Source organism: Typopeltis vanoorti, chromosome 19, assembly GCF_054136105.1.
Source record: "Typopeltis vanoorti isolate ZY-2024b chromosome 19, IOZ_Tvanoo_1.0, whole genome shotgun sequence".
NCBI lineage: Eukaryota > Metazoa > Arthropoda > Arachnida > Uropygi > Thelyphonidae > Typopeltis > Typopeltis vanoorti.
This window is the reverse complement of record NC_143567.1, coordinates 51663458-51684681: the sequence shown is the minus strand read 5'-3', so window position 1 is coordinate 51684681 and position 21224 is coordinate 51663458. Positions and strand designations below refer to the sequence as shown.

General features: G+C 37.7%; 1 protein-coding gene across 3 annotated transcripts in view; it reads right to left on the bottom strand.

The window, feature by feature from the left end:
• LOC150096082 (uncharacterized) overlaps positions 1–21224 on the bottom strand; it is a 329695-nt gene that overhangs the window by 269977 nt on the left and 38494 nt on the right. For all 3 annotated transcript variants that reach the window (XM_090408971.1, XM_090408972.1, XM_090408973.1), the window contains exon 2: positions 20769–20804. In XM_090408971.1, coding sequence (XP_090265097.1) covers positions 20769–20804 — 36 coding nt within the window. The remainder of the gene's footprint in view (positions 1–20768; positions 20805–21224) is intronic.

Sequence of the window (21224 nt, the reverse complement as noted above, 5' to 3'; positions counted from 1 at the left end):
CAGACCTTAGGGAGGCAGTTGAGTGTATGAATGAGTATAATACACCTGAGCAAATAAGGACAACAAATCAGAATGGGATAGTTAGTATAAGGCATCAGGGTAGGGATGGGGCTAATGGGGATCTGAAATTCATGTACACTAATGCTAGGAGTATTAGGAACAAGAAGGAAGAATTTTTGGCCATGATTGGCACTTCCAAATACAGGTTATTGGCATTAGTGAAACATGGCTGACTGAAGATGATATAGCTAGTGGGGGTTGAATGTAATGGGTATAGTGTGTTCAGGAATGACAGGGAGAATAAAATGGGGGGAGGAGTATTGTAGATGATTGCTGATGAGCTGCAGCCAAGGAGAATAGAAGTTAAATTGCAGGATAGAGAAAAGAGCACATTTGAGGCCATCTGGTGTGAGATTGTGGCTAGCAGAACAAAATATACAATAGGGTGCTGCTATAGACCAGGTGATGGAAAAAATGGTGGAGATAGTATGCACAAGCAAATAGAAGAAATGAGTGGAAAGAGTAATTATTATGAAAGATTTCAACTATGGTCGCACTGATTGGAGTGAGGAGAGGACACACGGGAGGAAGGAATTGGATTTTATGCGATTATTAAGGGATAACTATCTGCGACAGCATGTAATGGAAAATACTAGGGGTCAGAGAGTGCTTGACCTACTAATTACATCTGAGGATTTGGCTGTAACAAATATGACCACATTGCCACCAAATGGTGAGGGTGATCATAGGGTCTTGACTTGGGAGGTGGCTAAAGGTGTGGAATTTACAATTAAGACAGGGTACATGTGGAATTATTGTGCTGGTAAGTATGACAAGCTTAGGAGTTTGATTAGTTCAGTGCCATGGCATGTACAACTGCAAGGGCTAGAAGTTAATAGTGCATGGTATGCAGTTAAGAAGTGTTTGCATGAAGCAATGGCTGACTGTATACCTAGAGTCCAAATAATAAATCAAGTAGGGGTTAAATGGATGAATAACATTAAGCTTGAGCTGCAAAAAAAAGAAACAACTATGGGAGAAATTTAAGGAGAAAGGTGATGGCAGGCACATGAACGGTATAAAGCGCAGGCCAGAAGGATAACAAGTGTGGTAAGAAAAGCAAAAAAGGATTACGAAAGAACATTGGCCATGCAGGCTAAAGAGAATCCTAAACAGTTTTTTCGATATATTGCAAGTAAAAGAAAAAATGTATATGGCAGAATGATTTTAAAGAATGCCAATGGTAGGGAGGTAACTAAATCAGTTGATATAGTTGAGTTACTGAGTGACACTTTGCAAGAATATATCATCCAGGTGGTGACATTGCAGAAATGAACCAATAGATTATACGGGAATTGTGGTGAACGAAGTGGAGGTGAGTAGTCTATTGCATAACCTCAATGTCAATACATCTGTGGGATTGGATGGTATACCAGCTCGTGTTGTACTTGAAGCGGCTAAAGAATTGTCAGTACCCTTGACCATTTTGTTTGAGTCTTGGATCTGGGTTAGTCCCGAGGGAGTGGAAAGAGGTGAAAATAGTTTCACTGCATAAAGGAGATTCCAAGACTGCTGTTGTAAATTACCGACACCTTGGAGAAAGTAGTCAAGAAAAGAATACAGGATTGGAGAGATGAAAATGGGATATTGTATGGGGGACAACATGGTTTTGTAAAGGGTAGATCATGCCTCAGTAACTTGCTCAAGTTTTATAACAAGGTGACGGCTGAACTGGATAAGGGTAATGGGGTTACAGTGATTCTACTGGACCTTGCTAAGGCCTTTGACAGGATACCACATGGAACTCTAATCAGTAAACTGGAGCAGATGGGGATGGATATAGGGTTGGTGTGATGGATAGGAGGATGGTTGATGGAGAGATACCAGAGAGTGGTTTATTCAGGAGTTGAGTCCAAAAGACGGCTTGTGACTAGTGGTGTGCCGCAGGGCTCTGTTCTTGGACCACTACTTTTCAATTTGTTCATCAATGATATAGGAAAGGATCTGAGAGGAAGTGTTCACGTGTTTGCTGATGATGCAAAGTTGGGTAGAGCAATTGTGAGTGCAAAGGATGTCAAAATGTTACAGGATGATTTGGATAGTTTGGAGGACTGGGCTAGGGAAAATGGATGTCAATTTAATGTGGCAAAGTGTAAGGTTATGCATTTTGGGGTGAAAAGAATAGCAGCAGTATATCACATTGGTGGAACCGTACTCCAGGAGATTAATGAGGCCAGGGATTTGGGAGTGTTGGTGGATAGGGAATTGAAGTTTAGGGGGCACATTGCAAAAGTGGCTAAATCAGCTCATCAAATCACTTGGCTTCTGAAAAATACTTTAACAAGCAGAGACAAATAAGTTATTGTTCCTCTGTATCGAGCCTGATAAGACCCCATCTAGACTACTGTGCCCAGATATGGGCGCCAGGGTTTCTTCTTGATGGGGAGGAGGTGGAGAGGATCCAGAGACGAGTGACCAAGATGATAGCAGGTCTGTGGAATGAACCTTATGAGAACAGGTTGAAGATTTGTGGGTTGCAAAAATTGGTCGATAGGCAGAAAAGGGGTGATATGATTGAGACATTCAAATTACTGAAGGGTTTCTATAAGATTGATCCAGAAGATATTTTTGAAAATATGACTGGTGGTAGGAATACTAGGGGCCATACATGGAAGCTGGGCAAGAATGTGGTTAGCAGGGGTGTTAGAGCTAGGTTTTTTACTTGGAGAGTGGTGAATGAGTGGAATAAGCTGCCCGAGTCTGTTGTGGGTGCTGCGACCGTGAATGAGTTCAATGCGAGGTATGATAGATACTGTGTGAATGTCGAATAGTTGTTCTTGACATGATGTTAGGGCCTCCCTCGATGAGTGTGTAGACTCCTTGCAGTTGCCCGGAATAATAATAATAATAACAACAACAGCTTGATAAATTCAGTTTCATAATTCTTATGAGATTTTACTGCAACCCAATCAATGTTTGGATAATTAAAGTCCTCCATTATGATTACTCTTTTGACATCCATCATCTTCATTTGGTGATGCACTTCTTCATCACTGGCAACTAATCTATCAAGTCTGCAACAACAACCCGCTACGTATTTGATCTTGTTAGATTCCACCTCACACGAGATAGCATCAAACTCACTACCACATGAAAAACTGTTACTAGTATTAATCATAGCTCTCAACTCTAACTGGATTCAAGTTATCTGATATCATTAGCTGCAAGGCCCCTTCCTTTCCTAAAAATACTGTACCCTTTACACCTGATACCAGTTAGTATATCTGAGGTCCCAACATTGACCAACAACAAACTCTACCCCCCTGTTTCTGATACCCCTAGCATTTGTGCAGATATAAGAAGGCTATCTCCATGTTCTTTTGTATATTCATCTGTAGTCTGCATGACATAGTTGAAAAGCTTCCATATCTCTGTTCTTCTCTAGTGCCTTATATATGCAGACATCTTTGCACATTTGATGGGTCCGAACGGGACGAACACAAAGTCTAAATCATTCTCTCCTTCGTTTCCATGATAATGCTCATTCCTGTTATTAACACAGTTACATAACATTGTCACTCTTACACACACATTCTCACCATTCCTCCACTTATAATTTAGTTTCCCTAACTCTGTGTTAGGTCATATACCAATTATTAGTTTTTCAAGACTCCTGATACCAAACACACTCAAGTGTAGACTATCCTTCTTATACAAATCCAATCTTCCCTCAAACTTACTTCACACATCAAAAAACTTGCATCTGTTCCTTCCACACAGCCTACACATCAAATCGTTTGCAACCATAGCCCCTCTTCTCAATTCATTTTTGTCATATTGTCGTAATATACTTACGATTTTCACTTCCTCGCTCTTCACTCCCGCTTCTTACGAAAACCATTTTATATCCTCTCTCATACTGAAATTATTGCTAGTAAAGTAGTTAGTACCTACTACAATTATGATCTGATCATACAATTAAGATCTCATGCAATCTGTTTTCAATTGCATGTGCTATGTTTTTAATTTTTGCTCCAGGAAAACTTGATATATCATAAAAAGCTTTATGATAGTCACCATACCAAATAATATCCTCCTTTTTTTACAATCAACATTACCTACTTACCTGATTTTCACTAGTTCCTAACTTAAATGATTCCATCTTGAGAATATTCTTAATTTTTCTTGTAGGAGATAATGTTCAGATTCTATTTCTGTACTTCTAAATACCTGGTTTATCTACTATCATATTAGCTGTTTTCCTATTAGCTATTATACGTTTTAGGTTTGTTTCCCAAGTGAATTTATGGCAATCTTTATACTCGAAAAAAGTATGAGTAATTTATAAATTGTGTTAAAATTCCTAAGTTTGTATCTATTTTTAATGCATGTAGTTTCACCATTTGTTCCTATATTTGTAACTTGTGGAATTTGCCCTCCTCTAGCATTGAAATCTTCCATTATTAATAGATAATCCTTTAGGTTTATTCTATTTTTATTTTTTGTATATCTGAATAAAAGCCACCATTATCTTCCTCTCTTCCTTAATCTTTATTTTAGCTGAGAGTAACTTGCAATCTGAGCCCAGTTCAGCACTATAAAGGCTTTTAATATTCTTTGCTGAAGTTTCCCAATTTTTCCTTAACAATACATAATCAAAGGTTCTTAATAGAGGAGCCTGAAGCGGTCCACGTATATATTTCTGTACTGCCCTGTGGAAAAACATGGCATTTCCAATGACTAGTTAATTGTCTTTATGGGAAATCTAAATCTTGCTCTCTCTCTCTCATCTATGTTGAATTTTTCTATGATATCTGACCTGCCTTCAGTGTAACGTCCAACTTTTGTATTAAAACCTCCTGTTAAGCATTTCTGTAATGGTATAATATTTATTTTGTCTTTTAATTTATGACAAAATTCAATATGATCTGAATGCTATCAGGATTATGGTGCATAGACTTGAATGAATTTTATATTAGTCGTTTTCCTTTTAATTTTAAGACAATTTATTTCTGAGATGCTGATTTGACATTTGGGATGTTCTGAATTAATTATTTCCTATCATTATTGCTACTCCCCTCTTGTTCTATTCGAGTAGCATAATCTTACTTCCTAGTAATCTTCCTAGCATAATCTTACTTCCTAGTATCCTCCTAGCTAGTGGGTTTTGGCAACGTTCACTTTTGTCACATAGGAGATTATTGTTGCAGACAATGTGACATATTTCACACTTGCCACTGTCGGTTAGAGTAACTTATGTCAGCTTCCAGATGTACACTAGTATTTCTCATTTGGATTAAGCTATGGATGTCACCTACCATAAATTACTGCTGATACCTCCTCCTCCAAATGACATCTTTTCCTACACTGTTTGCTTAATTTCACTGTTCATCAATTTCATTCCTACTCTATCTACATAACTCTTGGTATACAGCTGTGTATTGCTTGTGTCAGATGCTTCTAATCAATTCCCATGTTTTGTCAACCTCTTTTCTCCACAGTTCACCAACCCATGGTATTGATGCTAGATGACTACCAAGTTTCTCATAATCATCCACCTTATAATTTCACATATATCCTTCTGGACAATAACTTATTCCTGTCTAACCACCATATAAACCAGTACCTCATGATCACTTTCCTCGACCAGTGGCAGTGTTGATATATCATATACCAGTGGCTCTTAACCTTTTAGTAGTCGTGGCCCCCTAAGTATCCTAAAATATTTTTGTGGCGCCCTAGTTTGTAGTAACATAATAATAATAATAGTTAAACTTTTTTAAAATAGTGGTTTTACTTTCTGATTATAATGACAAAAAAAATCAGAAAACAGAAATCAAATTCACAAAAAACCACAGGATTGGAACTTGGAATGTTAGAAGTATGAACCAAGGTAATATGGAAATGGAGTGCAAGAAGCTGGATATATTGGGAATAAGTTAACTTAGATGGACAGGAATGGGCCATTTTCAGTCAGGGGACTGTATGATGTCTTACTCAGGACATGAGACAAGTCGAAAAAATTGAGTATCTTTCTTACTCAGGAAAAAGATGGCTAGATATGTATTGGGTTATAATCCAGTGAGTGACAGAATCATTTCTCTCAGAGTGAGTGGACATCCAATGAATATGACCATCATTCAGGTTTATGCACCTACTACAGAGGCATCAGAAGACATTGAAGAATTTTATGGCAAGTTACAAGTAGTGATAGATGCAGCACCAAAGCAAGGTTTATGGCTACTTATTGGAGATTGGAATGCAAAAGTGGAAGAGACAGAGGAACAAGGAATAACAGGTCGTTTTGGTTTAGGTATTCGTAACACTGCAGGGAAGAGACTAGTTGAGTTTTGTGCAGAGAATTCTTTGTTTTGTGCTGCTTTAAACAGCACAAAAGAAAATTGTACATATGGGTATCACCTGATGGACAACACAGAAATCAAATTGACTATATACTTGGACAAAGAAGATGGAGAAGTGCAATTCAGTCTGTCAAGACTTTTCCAGGTGCAGACTGTGGAACAGACCATGAATTATTAGTAGCTACGATACATCTGAAACTATGGAAACTGAAAACATCACAAATGTCTATCAGATATGATCTTGGAAACAAACCAGCTGAATACAATATATTTGCATACAGAACAGATTCAACACACTCAATTTGTGTGAAAGAGAACCAGATGAACTATGGGAAGAGATTAAAGATATAATTAAAACAGAAGCAAAGAAGAATATTCCAACAGTTTGTAAGAAGAGGTCCAAATGGCTGTCAGAAGATGCCATCAAAACTGCTCAGGAAAGGAGGAAAATGAAGGCCACGGGAAATTTGCAGGAAGTACGGCAATTGAATGCAGAGTTTCAACGACAAGCCAGAAGAGATAAGGAAAATTACTTTAACCAGGAATGCCAACAAATAGAAGATCAAAACAAGAAAGGAAAAACGAGATCTTTTCAAAAAGATCAGAGAACAGGGAAGTTTAGTGCCAAGGTGACAATATTGAAAAGTAAACACAAATGATATCTTACAGAAGCTGCAGACATCAAAGAAAGATGGAAAGAGTATACAGAAGACCTTTACAGAAAGGACTCCAAAATTACTCAGAAATTTGAGGAGCAGAATTATACACAGGAACTAGTACCAGTGGAGAGTGAAGTGAGGTGGGCACTGCAACAGATATCCAGTAAGAAAGCACCAGGAGGAGATGGAATACCCATTGAGCTGCTCAAAGCCCTGGGAAAAGACGCATTAAAATTTTAACAGCTCTATGTCAGCGAATTTGGATCACAATTACATCGCCTAGGGAATGGAAAAAATCAGTTTATATACCTTTATTTAAGAAAGGCGATTCAAGAGAGTGCAAAAATTACAGAACTATAGCATTGATTTCTCATGCAAGTAAAGTCTTACTTAAGATCATTCAGAAAAGACTGCAACCATTCATGAAGATGCCAGATGAACAGGCAGGATTTCGAAAAGGCAGAGGAACAAGAGATCAAATCGCCAATATGAGATAACAGAAAGAGCACAGGAACATCACAAGAATGTCTACCTTTGTTTCCTTGACTATAGCAAGGCTTTTGACTCTGTAGATCATGTGAAACTGTGAAATGTGTTAAGAACAATGGGAGTCCATTGTTCTTAATATATTTTGCAGTTTCTGAGGAATCTTTATTATGAACAAGAAGCTATTGTCCGAACAGATCTTGGAGAAACAGAGTATTTCACAATAGGTAAAGGGGTGTGACAAGGATGTATTTTATCTCCATACCTGTTTAACTTGTACAGCGAATACATTTTAAGAATGGCGGGGCTGGAGGAATCTTCAGTTGGAATTAAAATTGGTGGAAAAAATATTAATAATTTGAGGTATGCAGATGATACCACCTTGCTAGCAGAATGCAAAGAAGATTTTAAGTTACTTATTATGAAAGTTAAAGAAGAAAGTGCTAAATATGGTCTTAAACTTAACCTCAAAAAGACAAAAGTTATGGCAGCATGCGAACTTAATGATTTTGAAGTAGACGGGGAGAAAATGGAAGCAGTTAACAGTTTTGTGTTCCTACAATCATGAATTGATAAAGATGGTTATTGTACCGAAGAAGTTAGAAGAAGATTATTATTCAGAAAAAAAGCAATGACAAATTTAAGCAAGATCTTTAAAGATAAAGATATTAGCCTCACAACAAAAATCAGAATTGCGAAAGCAATGGTATTCCCTGTGGTGCTGTATGGATGTGAAAGTTGGACCCTGAGAAAGAATGAAAGAAGGAAGATAGATGCATTTGAATTATGGGTTTGGAGACACTTACTAAGAATACCATGGACTGCAAAGCATAGCAATAAATCAGTGATAGACAGAATAAAGCCAGATTGCTCCCTTGAAGTTATGATCATCAAACAAAAATTGTCATACTTCAGACATATTATGAGCAAATGACAGCCTGGAGAAGATGATGCTTGCTAAAGTTCATGGGAGCAGGAGAAGAGGAAGACCAAGAATTAGATCGGTGGATGGAGTTAAAGAAGCAATTGGAGTGTGCTTGGAGGGTCTGAAAGACATGGTCAGGGACAGAGCGGAATGGAGTGTATGTTCGTGGAGTCGCCAGGAGTCGGAAATGACTCGATGGATCATAACACACACACACACACATACATAAATATAAGCTGTTTGCATACAGAGAGGTAGATGCCAAATAAGAATGAAAGATATAAGATAAGCATATTCAGGAGCACAAGTTTTTATTACCACAATAGGGGATACTATCAGAACCAGATTTGTTGTGTATTCAAGAGATTCAGTTTTTTTTTTTCTTCCTTTCTTTCCCAGGTGAAAAACTACAGGAGGCATGCAATGAACAGCACTTGGTAAAGTGTGGAGAGTATATTGTTAAAAGGGGGGGGGGCCGATGGACAGATACCAAAAAGTAGTATATAGAAGAGCAGAATCCAGGAAAAGCAGGTGACCAGTGGTGTGATACAAGGCTCTGCGCTTGGACCACTACTGTTTCATTTGTACATAAATGATATAGGAAATAATTTAAAGGGAAATAGTTCAGTTGTTTGCTCATGATGCAAAGTTGGGTAGGGTAATAAGTAATCAAGGTGATGTAGAGAGCTTGCAGGATGATTTAAATAGACAGGCAGTATGTGCAAAAAAAATAATGAATGTCGATTTAATGGGAAAAAGTGTGAAGTTATGCATTTTGGGATACAAAGATTACAAGTGAGGTTAGCCTAGTGGCTGTGTGCTTCGCAACCATATGCCTGGGGGAAGGAGTGTCTTAGGTTCAATTCCCGTCGGAGACGTGAAGAGCTGAAGGATCTTCCTCAGCTATAGCCAAGTTAGCCGGTCTTGGGAGTGGACAGTAGGGTTTCCCCCCCCCCCCAGTTTATCCTGGGGTTTTTCATCCTGCAAAGCAAGGCAAACCGGTAAGGTGTTCATCCCTATGCCCTGGTGTATCCTACAGGACATAGGATACACCAGGGCATAGGGATGAACACCTTATCCTATGAACGGTTTGAGGTCCAATGATTAATAAACCCTCGACACCACAAGGTAAAGATGGTAAAAAGGAAGATGAGATGAGAAGATTACAAGCTCTGTATCACATTGAGGGAACTGTACTCCAGGAAACTGATGAAGCCAGGGATTTGGGGGGGGGGGGGGGGTAATAGTAGAGAGCTAAATTTTAAAGGGCATATTGCTAAAGAACTCACAGTAGCTCATGGCTCATGGGATTACTTAATTAAGAACACAATAACAAGAGATAAAGGAGTTATCCTTCCTCTTTATAAAGCCTTGAGATGGACCGTGCTCATGTCTGTTTACCTGGATTTCTTGGGAATGAGGAAGTGATGGAGAGGATCCAAAGCTAAGTGACCAAAATTGTGAGTGATCTGTGGAATGCTCCGTATGAGTTGCATAAGTTGGTTGATAGACAAAAAAGGAGGAATATAATAGAAACATTAAGTTACTCAGAGGCTTTTATATGGATGTTGCATGGGAAATGTTTCAGCACTTGGCTAGAAGGGACAAAACAAGAGGTAATCCCTGGAAGTTAGGTAACAGTGTGGTTAGCAAGGGCATGAGGACTAGATTTCTTGCTTGGAGAGTGGCAAATGAATGGAATAGGGTGCCCGAGCCAGTTGTATGTGCTTTGTCTGTTAACGGTTTAAAGAAAAGGTATGATAGATACCGTGTTGATAGTTTGGGTCTCCCACGATGAGGACTCCATGGAGATGCTGTGCAATAATAATAATATTTTGCCTTGGTTATTCATGTTTGTTTCAATAATGGAATAACATGAGTTAGCATAATCAAAAGAAATATAAAAACAGAGGAAAACTCACATAAAAAACTTATTCAATATAAAATTTATACTAAGATACCTATGATACTTAGGCAAAAATGTTCCATTAAATAAGTTTTTTTTTAAGTAAGTTTTCCTCTGTTTTTATATTTCTTTTGATCATTCATGGTTTGAGGAAGGGAAGAATGATGACAGGAGACAACCTTAGGTTTGCTAGCCAAGGAAGCCAAGAGGGCTATGGATTCAAATACTAGCATGGATATTGTTCTTTGTGAATGTCTTCAAGTGGGAGACAAATTTCATTACCTGGTCTGAGACTACCATCACTACCCTACTTTATTGAAGACCTAAAGTGACTTGAACAAGTCCCATGCTTTATTTTTAGCACAGAATTTCTTGATTATGTATAAAAACAAAATATTAAAAAGAAATTAAATATTAGCCTTCATATAGTACCATACGTTTACAACCCTTAGGTGGAGGAGTCTTGTATAAAAAAATCTGGATGAAAGAGATGGAAACATCCAATGGCCTTGGTGAGGGGTCAGAAAGATTGACTGCCATTTGAACAGGAAAGTTTTTTGCACTAACCCTTTCACAGGCTGAATGGGATTTGCTGATGGACTTTATGCAGTTGCAAAATAGGATGAGTGGAATGGAGTTTTAATTTCAAATCATTTGCAATATGTTAATTCTTTTCTTGGACCACCTTTAGACACTTCTTGGAAAAGCAATGTGTGGATAGTGATGTGGAGTTTGGGGAATAGAATTAGGAATGAAGGCCTTCAGTAATCTGTTATTTGGTTAGAGCAAGTACTTCGATCACAGTATTCACTCCAAGGAAAGGAGGAATAGAAATCATTTGGCTACTGTAGTGCCAAGGGATATGGGACTAAGGGCACAAGATGAGTGGAGATAATCAGTTACATGAGGAGTACAAAGCAATCAAGGAAGGTGACTCCCTTAGTAAGGGTAGCAAAAGTGTGGTATAAGCAAATGACACTAAAAGAAATCCTAAGGAGTTTTTTCGATATGTTGCCAGCAAAAGGAAGAATGATTATGGGAGGATGATGCTGATCAGTAATGATGGGAGAATAATAAACATTGAGGAGGATACAGTAGAGGTGTTAAATGAAAAGTTCATTAAAGTATTTCATCCTTATGACTGTAACATAATGCAGAACTTGACTTGGGTGAAGGGCAATTCTGTAGGCAAGACTTGGACAAGGTTATGGTCTAAGTTTACTAAATGGAGAGCCAACATTACAGTATTAAATTAAACTTGAAAAGAAATTATATTCTTGTTTAATCTTTATCCAAGGTAAACAAACTTTGTTTGCTTACACTTGAACAAAGACAAAGAAAGACACCTCAATAAAGATCAAAACCAGTCTAGATATTGGCCCTCCCATAATGCATGATATTATGCACAATCAAAAGGAAGTGTGCTTTACATTAAGAGATACTAAGGTACATAGAATGATATCTGTCTATCAGTGATGATAGACAGGAATGAACAAGAGAGTATAGAGGAGTCATGTCCAAGAAGTGGGGTTAGTGGGACTAGTTATAGAAACAGAAATGAGCTAGTGTGTATGTTGACAAATGCTAGAAGTATTTGAAACAAGGGGAATGAAACTGTACCACTGACAGAGTTCAATTTCTCAAAAATTGTTGGTTAACCCTTTCAGGACCAGAAGGACTTATGAAGTAATACAAAGTTTTTAGGTATTAAAATTACTTTATTAGGTATCTATTTAACATAAAACATCATTATGTAGGAAAAAAATCATAGGTTTTATAGAAATTCATGAGACATGTGACCCAAGGGACGTAAAGGGTTGCAAATAAATTAACTGCAGCCAAGGAGAATTGAAGTTGTATCGCAGGATAGTGAAAAGAGCTCATTTGAGGCTATTTGGTGTGAGATTGAGACTGGCAGAACAAAATATACAGTTGGGTGCTGCTATAGACCAGGTGATGGAATAGATGGTGGAGATAGTATGCATAAACAAATTGATGAAATGAGTGGAAGGAGGGTAATTATTATGGGGGATTTCAACTATGGTAACATTGATTGGAAGGAGGAGAGGACACATGTGAGGAAGGAAATGGATTTTATTCAATTATTAAGGGATAACTATCTGAGACGGCATGTAATTGAAAATTACATGCTGTCTAGGGGTGTGAGAGTGCTTGACCTGATAATGGCATCTGAGAATTTGACTGTAATGAATATGACCATGTTGCCACCTATTGGCGAGAGTGACTTGCTAAAGGTGTGGAATTTTCGATTAAGACAGGGTATATGTGGAATTACCGTGCTGGCAAGTATGACAAGCTTAGGAGATTGCTTTTATCAGTGCCACGGCATTGTACAACTGCAAGGGCTGGATGTCGATAGAGCAAGAAAAGTGGTCAAGGAGCATTTACAGGAGGTTATGGCTGATTGTATACCTAGGGTTAGAATAGTAAAAAAAAGTAGGGGTTAAATGGATGAATAACACCGTTAAGCTTGAGCTGCAAAAAAAAGAAACAACTGTGGAGGGAATTTAAAGAAAGAGGTGACCTGCAGGCACACGAACAGTATAAAGTGCAGGCCAGAAGGGTAATGAGTGTGGTAAAAAAAGCAAAAGCGGATTATGAAAGGAAGCTAGCTATGCAAGCTAAAGAGAATTCCAAACAGTTCTTTCAATACGTTGTAAGCAAAAAAACCTGTACACGGCAAAATGATTTTAAGGAATGACGATGGTAAGGAGGTTACTGAATCAGTCGATATAGTGGAGTTACTGAGCGAGCACTTTGCAAAAGTATATCATCCAGGTGGTGACATTGAAAAAATGAAGGAACCATTAGTTTATACAGGAATTGTGATGAATGAAGTGGAAGTGAATTGTCTATTACAGAACCTTAATGTGAATACATCTGTGGGATTGAATGGTATACCTGCACGGGTCTTGCGTGAAGCAGCTAAAGAATTATCAGTGCCCTTGACCATGTTGTTTAATCTAATTTCGGGTCTGGTTTAGTCCCGAAGGTGTTGAAAGAGGGGAAAATAGTTCCACTGCATAAAGGAGGATGCAAGACTACGGTTGCAAATTACTGACCGATCAGCATATCAGGAGTTGTTGTCAAGGTCTTGGAGAAATTAGTCAAGAAAAGAATACAGGATTGGATAGATGAAAATGGGATATTGTATGGAGGACAACATGGTTTTGTAAAGGGTAGATTATGCCTCAGTAACTTCCTCAGGTTTTATAACACGGTGATGGCTGAGCTGGATAAGGGTAATGGGTTTACAGTGATACTGCTGGACCTGGCTAAAGCATTTGACAGGATACCACATGGAATTCTAATCCGTAAACTACAACATATGGGAATGGATATATGGTTGGTGAGATGGATAGGTGAATGGTTGATGGAGAGATATCAAAGAGTAGTTTATTCAGGAGTAGAATCCAAAAGACAGCCTGTGACTAGTGGTGTGCCGCAGGGGTCTGTTCTTGGACCACTGCTGTTTAATTTGTTCATTAATGATATAGGGAAGGATCTAAGAGGAACAGTTCATTTGTTCGCTGATGATGTAAAGTTGGGTAGGGCAATAATGAATACAGAAGATGTCAAAATCTTGCAGGACGACGTGGATAAATTGGAGTTCTGGGCTAAGGAGAATAGTTGTCAATTTAATGTGACAAAATGTAAGGTTATGCATTTTGGGGTGAAAAGATTAGCAGCAGTATACCACATTGGTGGAACTGTACTCCAGGGGATTGATGAGGCCAGGGACTTGGGAGTGTTGGTGGATAGGGAGATGAAGTTTAGGGGACACATTGCAAAAGTAGCTAAATCAGCTCATCAACTCACTTGGTTGTTGAAAAATACCTTGACGAGCAGAGACAAGCAAGTTATTGTACCTCTGTACTGAGCCTTGATAAGACGTTATCTCGACTACTGTGCCCAGATTTGGTCACCTAGGTTCCTTCTTGATGGGGAAGAGGTGGAGAGGATCCAGAGGCGAGTGACTAAGATGATAACAGGTCTATGGAATGAACCATATGAGAACAGGTTGAAGATTTGTGGGTTCCAGAAATTAGTTGATAGGCGGAAAACGGGAGATATGATTGAGACATTCAAATTGCTAAAGGGTTTCCATAGGATTAATTAAAAGGATATTTTTGAGATCAGGACTGGTGGTAGGAGAACTAGGGTACACCTATGGAAGCTGGGCAAGAGTGTGGTTAGCAGGGGTGTTAGAGCTGGGTTCTTTTAGAGTGGTAAATGAGTGGAATAAGCTGCCAGAGTCTGTTGTGGGTGCTATGACGGTGAGCGAGTTCAAGGCAAGGTATGATGTGAGAATGTCGTATAGTTGTGTGGACATGATGTTTAGGGCTTCCCTCGATGAGTCTAAGTACTCCCTGGAGTTGCCCGTAATAATAGTAATAATATTTAAGTTTCGTAGATCTGGAAAAGATATATCACAAGGTGCCAAGAGAAAAGCTGTTCAAAATGCTACAGTTATATGGTGTAAATGGGACATTATATCAAGCAATACTTAGTCTATATTTAAGTCAGCAGTTAGAATTGAAGTAGGAACAGGAAAACTGTTTGATGTTAAATCAGGAGTGAGATAAGGATGTACATTATCTCGGCTCTTATTCATCTATGCAGATCACATTATGAAGGAAAGTGGTATTTAAACTGATATCAAAATTGGAGATGTTAATCTTAGCTCTTTACTTTATGCAGATGTTGTTATACTTCTAAATAAATCCAGTAGAAGTCTGCAAAATTCCCTGACTAAATTGAACAACTGCTGTAATAAATTTGGTATGAAAATCAAAAAGACATTAAAAATAGACAGAAACAGTGAAAACATTAAGTGTATCCCGAATGGAGAACTTATAGGAGTAACACATTTCAGCTATTCAGGCATGATTTTTAACAAAGATGGCAATTTAATATGGAAACGGAAAACAGAATTAGTAAAGCTGGCATGGTAAGAAGTCAACTGAATAAATTTTTATGGAATAAGAAACAAATTAGTCAAAGCAAAAAGTGTATTAATGTAGAATTTCGTGTTTTTAGAGTATTTAGTGTCTTTATAACACTTATTAACAGTTATTGTGATATTGTCGGCATGGTACCAATGCGACGAACAATGGTGACAAAGACTATGTTGTGTGGTGATTTGAATTTGCAGGATTTTATTCAGCGCAGTGTGTGTGAAATGTATTTGTTGAGAAAAATTAAAGAATATGTGGAAGGAAATTGAAACTGGAGAGAGAGAGTATGTATTAAAAGTTTCAAAAATGAGTGTCTGTTAGGTGACAAGAATGCAGGAAATACTGGAGAGCTTGCATGATGATTTAAATAGGCTGTCAAGTATGGGCAAAAGATAATAGGAATCAGTTTAATCTGGAGAAATGTAAAATTATGCATTTTGGGAAAAATAGATTACAAGCTGTGTACCACATTGATGGCACTGTACTCCAGGAAACAGATGAAGCTAGAGATTTAGGGGTGGTGATAGACAGAGGGTTAAAGTTTAGAGGACATACTGCTAAGGTAGCCCATAAGATTACTTGGCTATTGAAGAACACACATTAATAAGTAGAGATAAGGAAGTTGTTATTCCTCTTTCTAAGGCCTTAATGTGCCCACATCTGGATTACTGTGCTTGTCTGGTTCCCCTGGGTTTCTTGGGGATGAGAAAGCAGTGGAGAGATTCAGAGGCGAGTGACCAAGATGGTGAGTGGCCTGTGGAATGTTCCTTATGAGGATAGAATGAGGATTGCAGAGGTTGGTTGGTTAATAGAGGTTGGATAGAGGGACCAGAACAAGGGGATCATTCCAGGAAGTTGAATAACAGTGTGGTTAATAGAGGTGTGAGAGGACTAGATTTTTTGCTTGGAGAGTTGTGAATGAGTGGAATGGATTGCCAGAGTCAGTTGTGAGTGCTTTGTCTGTTAATGAGTTCAAGGATAGTTATGATAGTTTATGTACAGATTGGTTCTCCCGTGACGAGTCTTCGGCTGCATGGAGGTGCCCACATTATAATAATAACACTGAACAAGCTATATATAAAACAGTGTTCAAACCAATTTTAACTTATGTATATGAAATGCAGGTTACAAATAAAAACACATGATACAAGACTGGAGATTTTACAGAATTCTCACAGATATGAGAATTCTGTACAAGATCAAGGAAGTGAACATTGAAGTGAACATCATATTTCAAATGAGAATATTAGGAAAGAACTTAACATTGTAAACATTCAGGAATAAGTTAATAGAGCTAATCTCTGATGGTATGGTCACTTCAAAATGGAAGAGGAAAGATTGGCAAAACAAGTGTCCTTTTCCAAAATCGCCGGAAAAACACCCAGAAGAAGACCAAAATCTGGTGGACTGACCTTTGAAGAAGAAATATAAGATGTAATAATATTGGAGTCCTAAGAGATAGATTAATTAAGAGAAAAATTGTTGTAAGTTAGTAATGATGTAACTTTTTTTGTGTAGTACTATTATGATATCCTGTCCATGCACTGGGTGTAAGTGTGAGGAATTTGATTATGACTGGAAAGAAGAAGGTCTGAAGATAAATGGAAGATATTTAAGTCATTTACACTTTGCGGATAACATACTTTTAACATCTTTGCATGAATTATAAGCTCGTATCTGTAAATTCCAAATTGCTAGCAAAATAGTTGGCTTAAACCTAAAAGAAGAACCAAGCTATGTTCAACAGCTATGAATGAATCAAAATACCAAGAAGTCAAGAGGCAAAAAAATCCTTGGATGGAAAGTATTTGGATAATTACAGTCAATAATATTCAAAACCCGATTACTATAATGCCTGAAAAGGAAAGTTTTAAGCTAATGTATTCAACCTATATTGACATATGGCTGTGAAACATGGACATTTAATGCAAAGAAAACTCAGAATATAAGGAATGAGACAAGAAAACAAAAGAACCATATTTGGAATTGTCAATTACACAGATTCAAAATAATATCCATCCATACTCCACAAATTGTTCACATCTGTCATAGAGGTGTTCGAAAGCACAGTGGAAGCCCTGAATGGGAACCTCCCTCAGTCTCTGGGTCACACTGTGTTGGATGTCCTCAATGCGGCTGAAGTGCTCCCCATTTCAAGGCACATTTCATCTTTGGGAAGAGGAAAAAGTCTGCAGGAGCCAAATATGGCGAATGGGGAGAGTATTCGATCACACAGATTGACTTTGAAGCCGGAAACTGCTTTACAGGCAAAACACAGTGTGGGGGGGGGGGGGGGGGGGGGGCACATTGTCACGCAAGACAAACCAATTGTTGTGGAACATTAAATGACACGTTGCATTACTCCTAAACAATACTGACCATTCTCTGTAGTGCTTTCAGGAACAATTTCCCTAGCTTTTATCATATTTTCATTTGTCCGTGAAAAAACTGGCCATACACAACGTTGTTCATCCTCCAGGGAATCCCCCCCCCCTTTTAAATATTGAAAATCAACAGAACACCTGTGTATGGCTCAGACAGTTATCACTTTTTTTTTTTTAGGTCTTGGTACACTTCTGTAGCATTTTTTCCTAATTTATAATAAAATAGCTGTTTGCTCCATGACGCAACTTCAATGGCTGCCACACGAAAACTTCATCACCCAAATGGGCTGGATATATTGTTTGCAAACAAGACCAATGATCGACAAAAAAAGTATCAAATTGGTATATATAAAAGCAGTATATAAAAGAAAGAAGTACCAAATTGGATTCCATAGGAGGAAAAATGACCACAAAGTTGCCCAACATCACAATGTATTGATAAATCATCAGATTTAAAGGAGTGATGTAGGGGGAGAAAAGTCATTAACAGATAATCTTGGAGTGATTACTAAAGAAAGAGCCATACGGCTTCATTTCAGCAATGTAAAATTACATAGGAAAAGTGGATATTAAAGATCCAACATTATTTCAAAGCTGAATGTTTGTAGAAACTATGAAAGTTTCATAAATTTGACCCGAGAGCTTAAGAGAATGCAATCCTTGGCATCGAAGTTGCCTTAGTTTGCTCTACTTAAAAGAACATGACCACTGCTCAAGCATCTATATGTTTGCCCTTTATTAGTACATTTCATAAAGATTTCAGAGGCCTGACTGCTGTTTCAAACTGGTTGATTCTGTTCCGAGACAAGGCAGAAAGCTCAGAAGAGCAAAATCTTTCATTCATACTAAAGAAATCAAATGTTAGAGAAATGTATTTTTTTTTTAAGTGGACTCTCAGTTGGTATATAAAAGTAATTACTAAAGAAATAGCCATATGGCTTCATTTTGGTGATGTAAAATTACATAGGACTAATAAAAGGCAAACATACGGATGCTTGGGCAGTGGTTGTGTTCTTTTAAGTAGTGCAAGCTAAGACAACTCTGATGCTGAGGATTGCATTCTCATAAGCTCTCAGGTCAAATTTACGAAACTCATAATTTCTACAAACATTTGGCTTTGAAATAATGTTGGATCTTAATATCCACTTCTCCTATGTAATCATGGAGTCATCTTGGAGGGGCTTTCGTCCAGTAGTGGATCGATAATGGCTAACAATGATGCAGCCAACAAGTTAATCCGAATAAGTAGAATTTTCAAATTCTACTTATTCGGATATTCATTTCAGTAATGAATAAGTTTTTGATTTTGGTTTTAGTTCACTATTTTGGTTGAGTGTTATGTGTTTTAACTGTCCCTACAATGTTTATTAATAGTGTCCTGTATTTTCAATAGTGTAAACAAGTTGACATTTGCAGAGTGTTATTCATTTTGTGTAGCCATATTCCAAGAAAGCATTCAAAAGTAAGTACTCTTTATCAGCACACATCCATGACTCAAAGACAAATTACCAATGAGTGTTATGTTGGTTTATGTACTGTTAATGCAATTTTAAAGAGGTTTAGGGAGACAGGTACCTTTTCTCCCGAAGAAAGTTTGGGCAAAAAAGGAAAACTACACTTACTCAAGATGTTTACTAGTTAGGAAAAGCAAAATGAATGCAAGATCGTCTGTTGTAGACTTAAAAAATAGACACTTGGCAGCTAGTGGGACAGTCTGTCAAAGATTGTTGGAAGCATGGAGGATTGCCCACAAACCAAAAAAGAAACAATTATTGACAAAGCCTATGCATAAAAAGAGATTCCAGTGGGCAAAAGTGTACAAAGATTGGACTGTTGAGAAGGTAGAAGGTCATATTCTCAGATGAGAGCCATTTCTTTGTCCAAGGAGAGTGAGTACCTTATGTTTGCAAATCAGCAGTTGAGAAGACTCCTCCTGCCCACCTTCAACAAGCTCCTAAACACCCAACTAAAAAGCTGTTCTGGGATTGTTTTACACGTGACAATCCAGGATCACTTGTGCCTGTCGAAGGTATGATGAAAAATAATGGTCCTGCAGATCCAGAAAGATAAAGAACTCGTCTTCTAAGAGGATTTTGCCCCATGGAACACTTCAAAAAAAAAAAAAAGTGAAAGAGCTCCTCAAAAATCACAACATCCAATTGCTTGTGGTCAGGTAACTTTCCTGACATTAACCCAATAGAAAATTTATGGGCCATAGTGATAAAGAGACTTGGAAAATTAAATTGTGATACATAGGATAACTTAATACAATCCATCATAAAAGTATAGTTTTGAGGTGCAGAAATAAGAAAAATGTGTTCTACACTAGTAGCGTCCATGCCTAAGTCAATTAATGAACTCATTAGGTACAGAGGACCGCATATAAATTATTAGGTAAAGTTGGAGTTTAAGTTTTATACTTATTTTCTTGCAAAATCGAAGTTTTTCTTCAAAATGTATGTGTTTGGATTAATCTGTTCACTACTGTATATACATTATCATTACCCAGGCATCTCTATGCAGTCAAAAAGATCATTTTGTGAGGCCTACATGGTGCAAATCATGTCTCTCCTTAAGCTCATTCACTCATAACTACCTGTTGCAACCCATTCCACCCGTTCACTACTCTCCAATCAAAAAAAATCAAGTCCTCATGTCCTTGCTGACCACACTCTTACATAACCTACAAAGGTGATCCCCCCCTTATCCTCTCCCATCCAGTGAAATGACACATTTCTCTAACATCCTCTCAGTAACATAACTTTTACTCCTATTTTTGTCTACCTTTGTAGTCACATACCTACAATCACCATTTGTTCTCTGCCTCTGAATCCTCTCCACTTCCATATCTCCAAGAAACCCAGACAACCAAATCTACGCACAACACTATAGATGTGTTGTAGTTTGAATCAAAGCCATATCAAGAGGGATACAACTTCCATATCTCTGCCTGTTAATGGGTTTCTTAACATCCAAGTGATATATAAAAAAAATATTGCAAATCAATATTTTTTTTTTAATTAATATTGTTAAGGTGAAATTAAATAACCTAAAAAAATATACATACCCTCGAAGGCTGAGGATGTTCACTGGTTGTCATATTCTACGAAAAAAGTAAAAAAAAAAAAAGGTAAAATTTATAATAAATTTACTGACAATTCAGTTTTTTTTTTACAAATAAAATTCTTGACATTATCAACTACAAAAAAGAGACTGAAATGAACACTCCATGAGATTCTGACAAAATTACTTTTAATTCTGAATTTTAAGGAACATTCACATTGATACAATAACTGCAAGGACTAGAGTTTATTATTATTAACATCTGACCTCCTTGAAGTCGGAGACTCATCGTGGGAGTCTCCACAATGAGTCTATCACACACAATACCAATGCAATCGTGCCTTAAACTGATTCAATGTGTCTACATTCACAACACTCAAGCAATGCATCCCACTCACCAACCACTCTCCTCACAAAGAACCTGCTCCTCACTCCTATGCTCACACCTTCTTTATAGTTT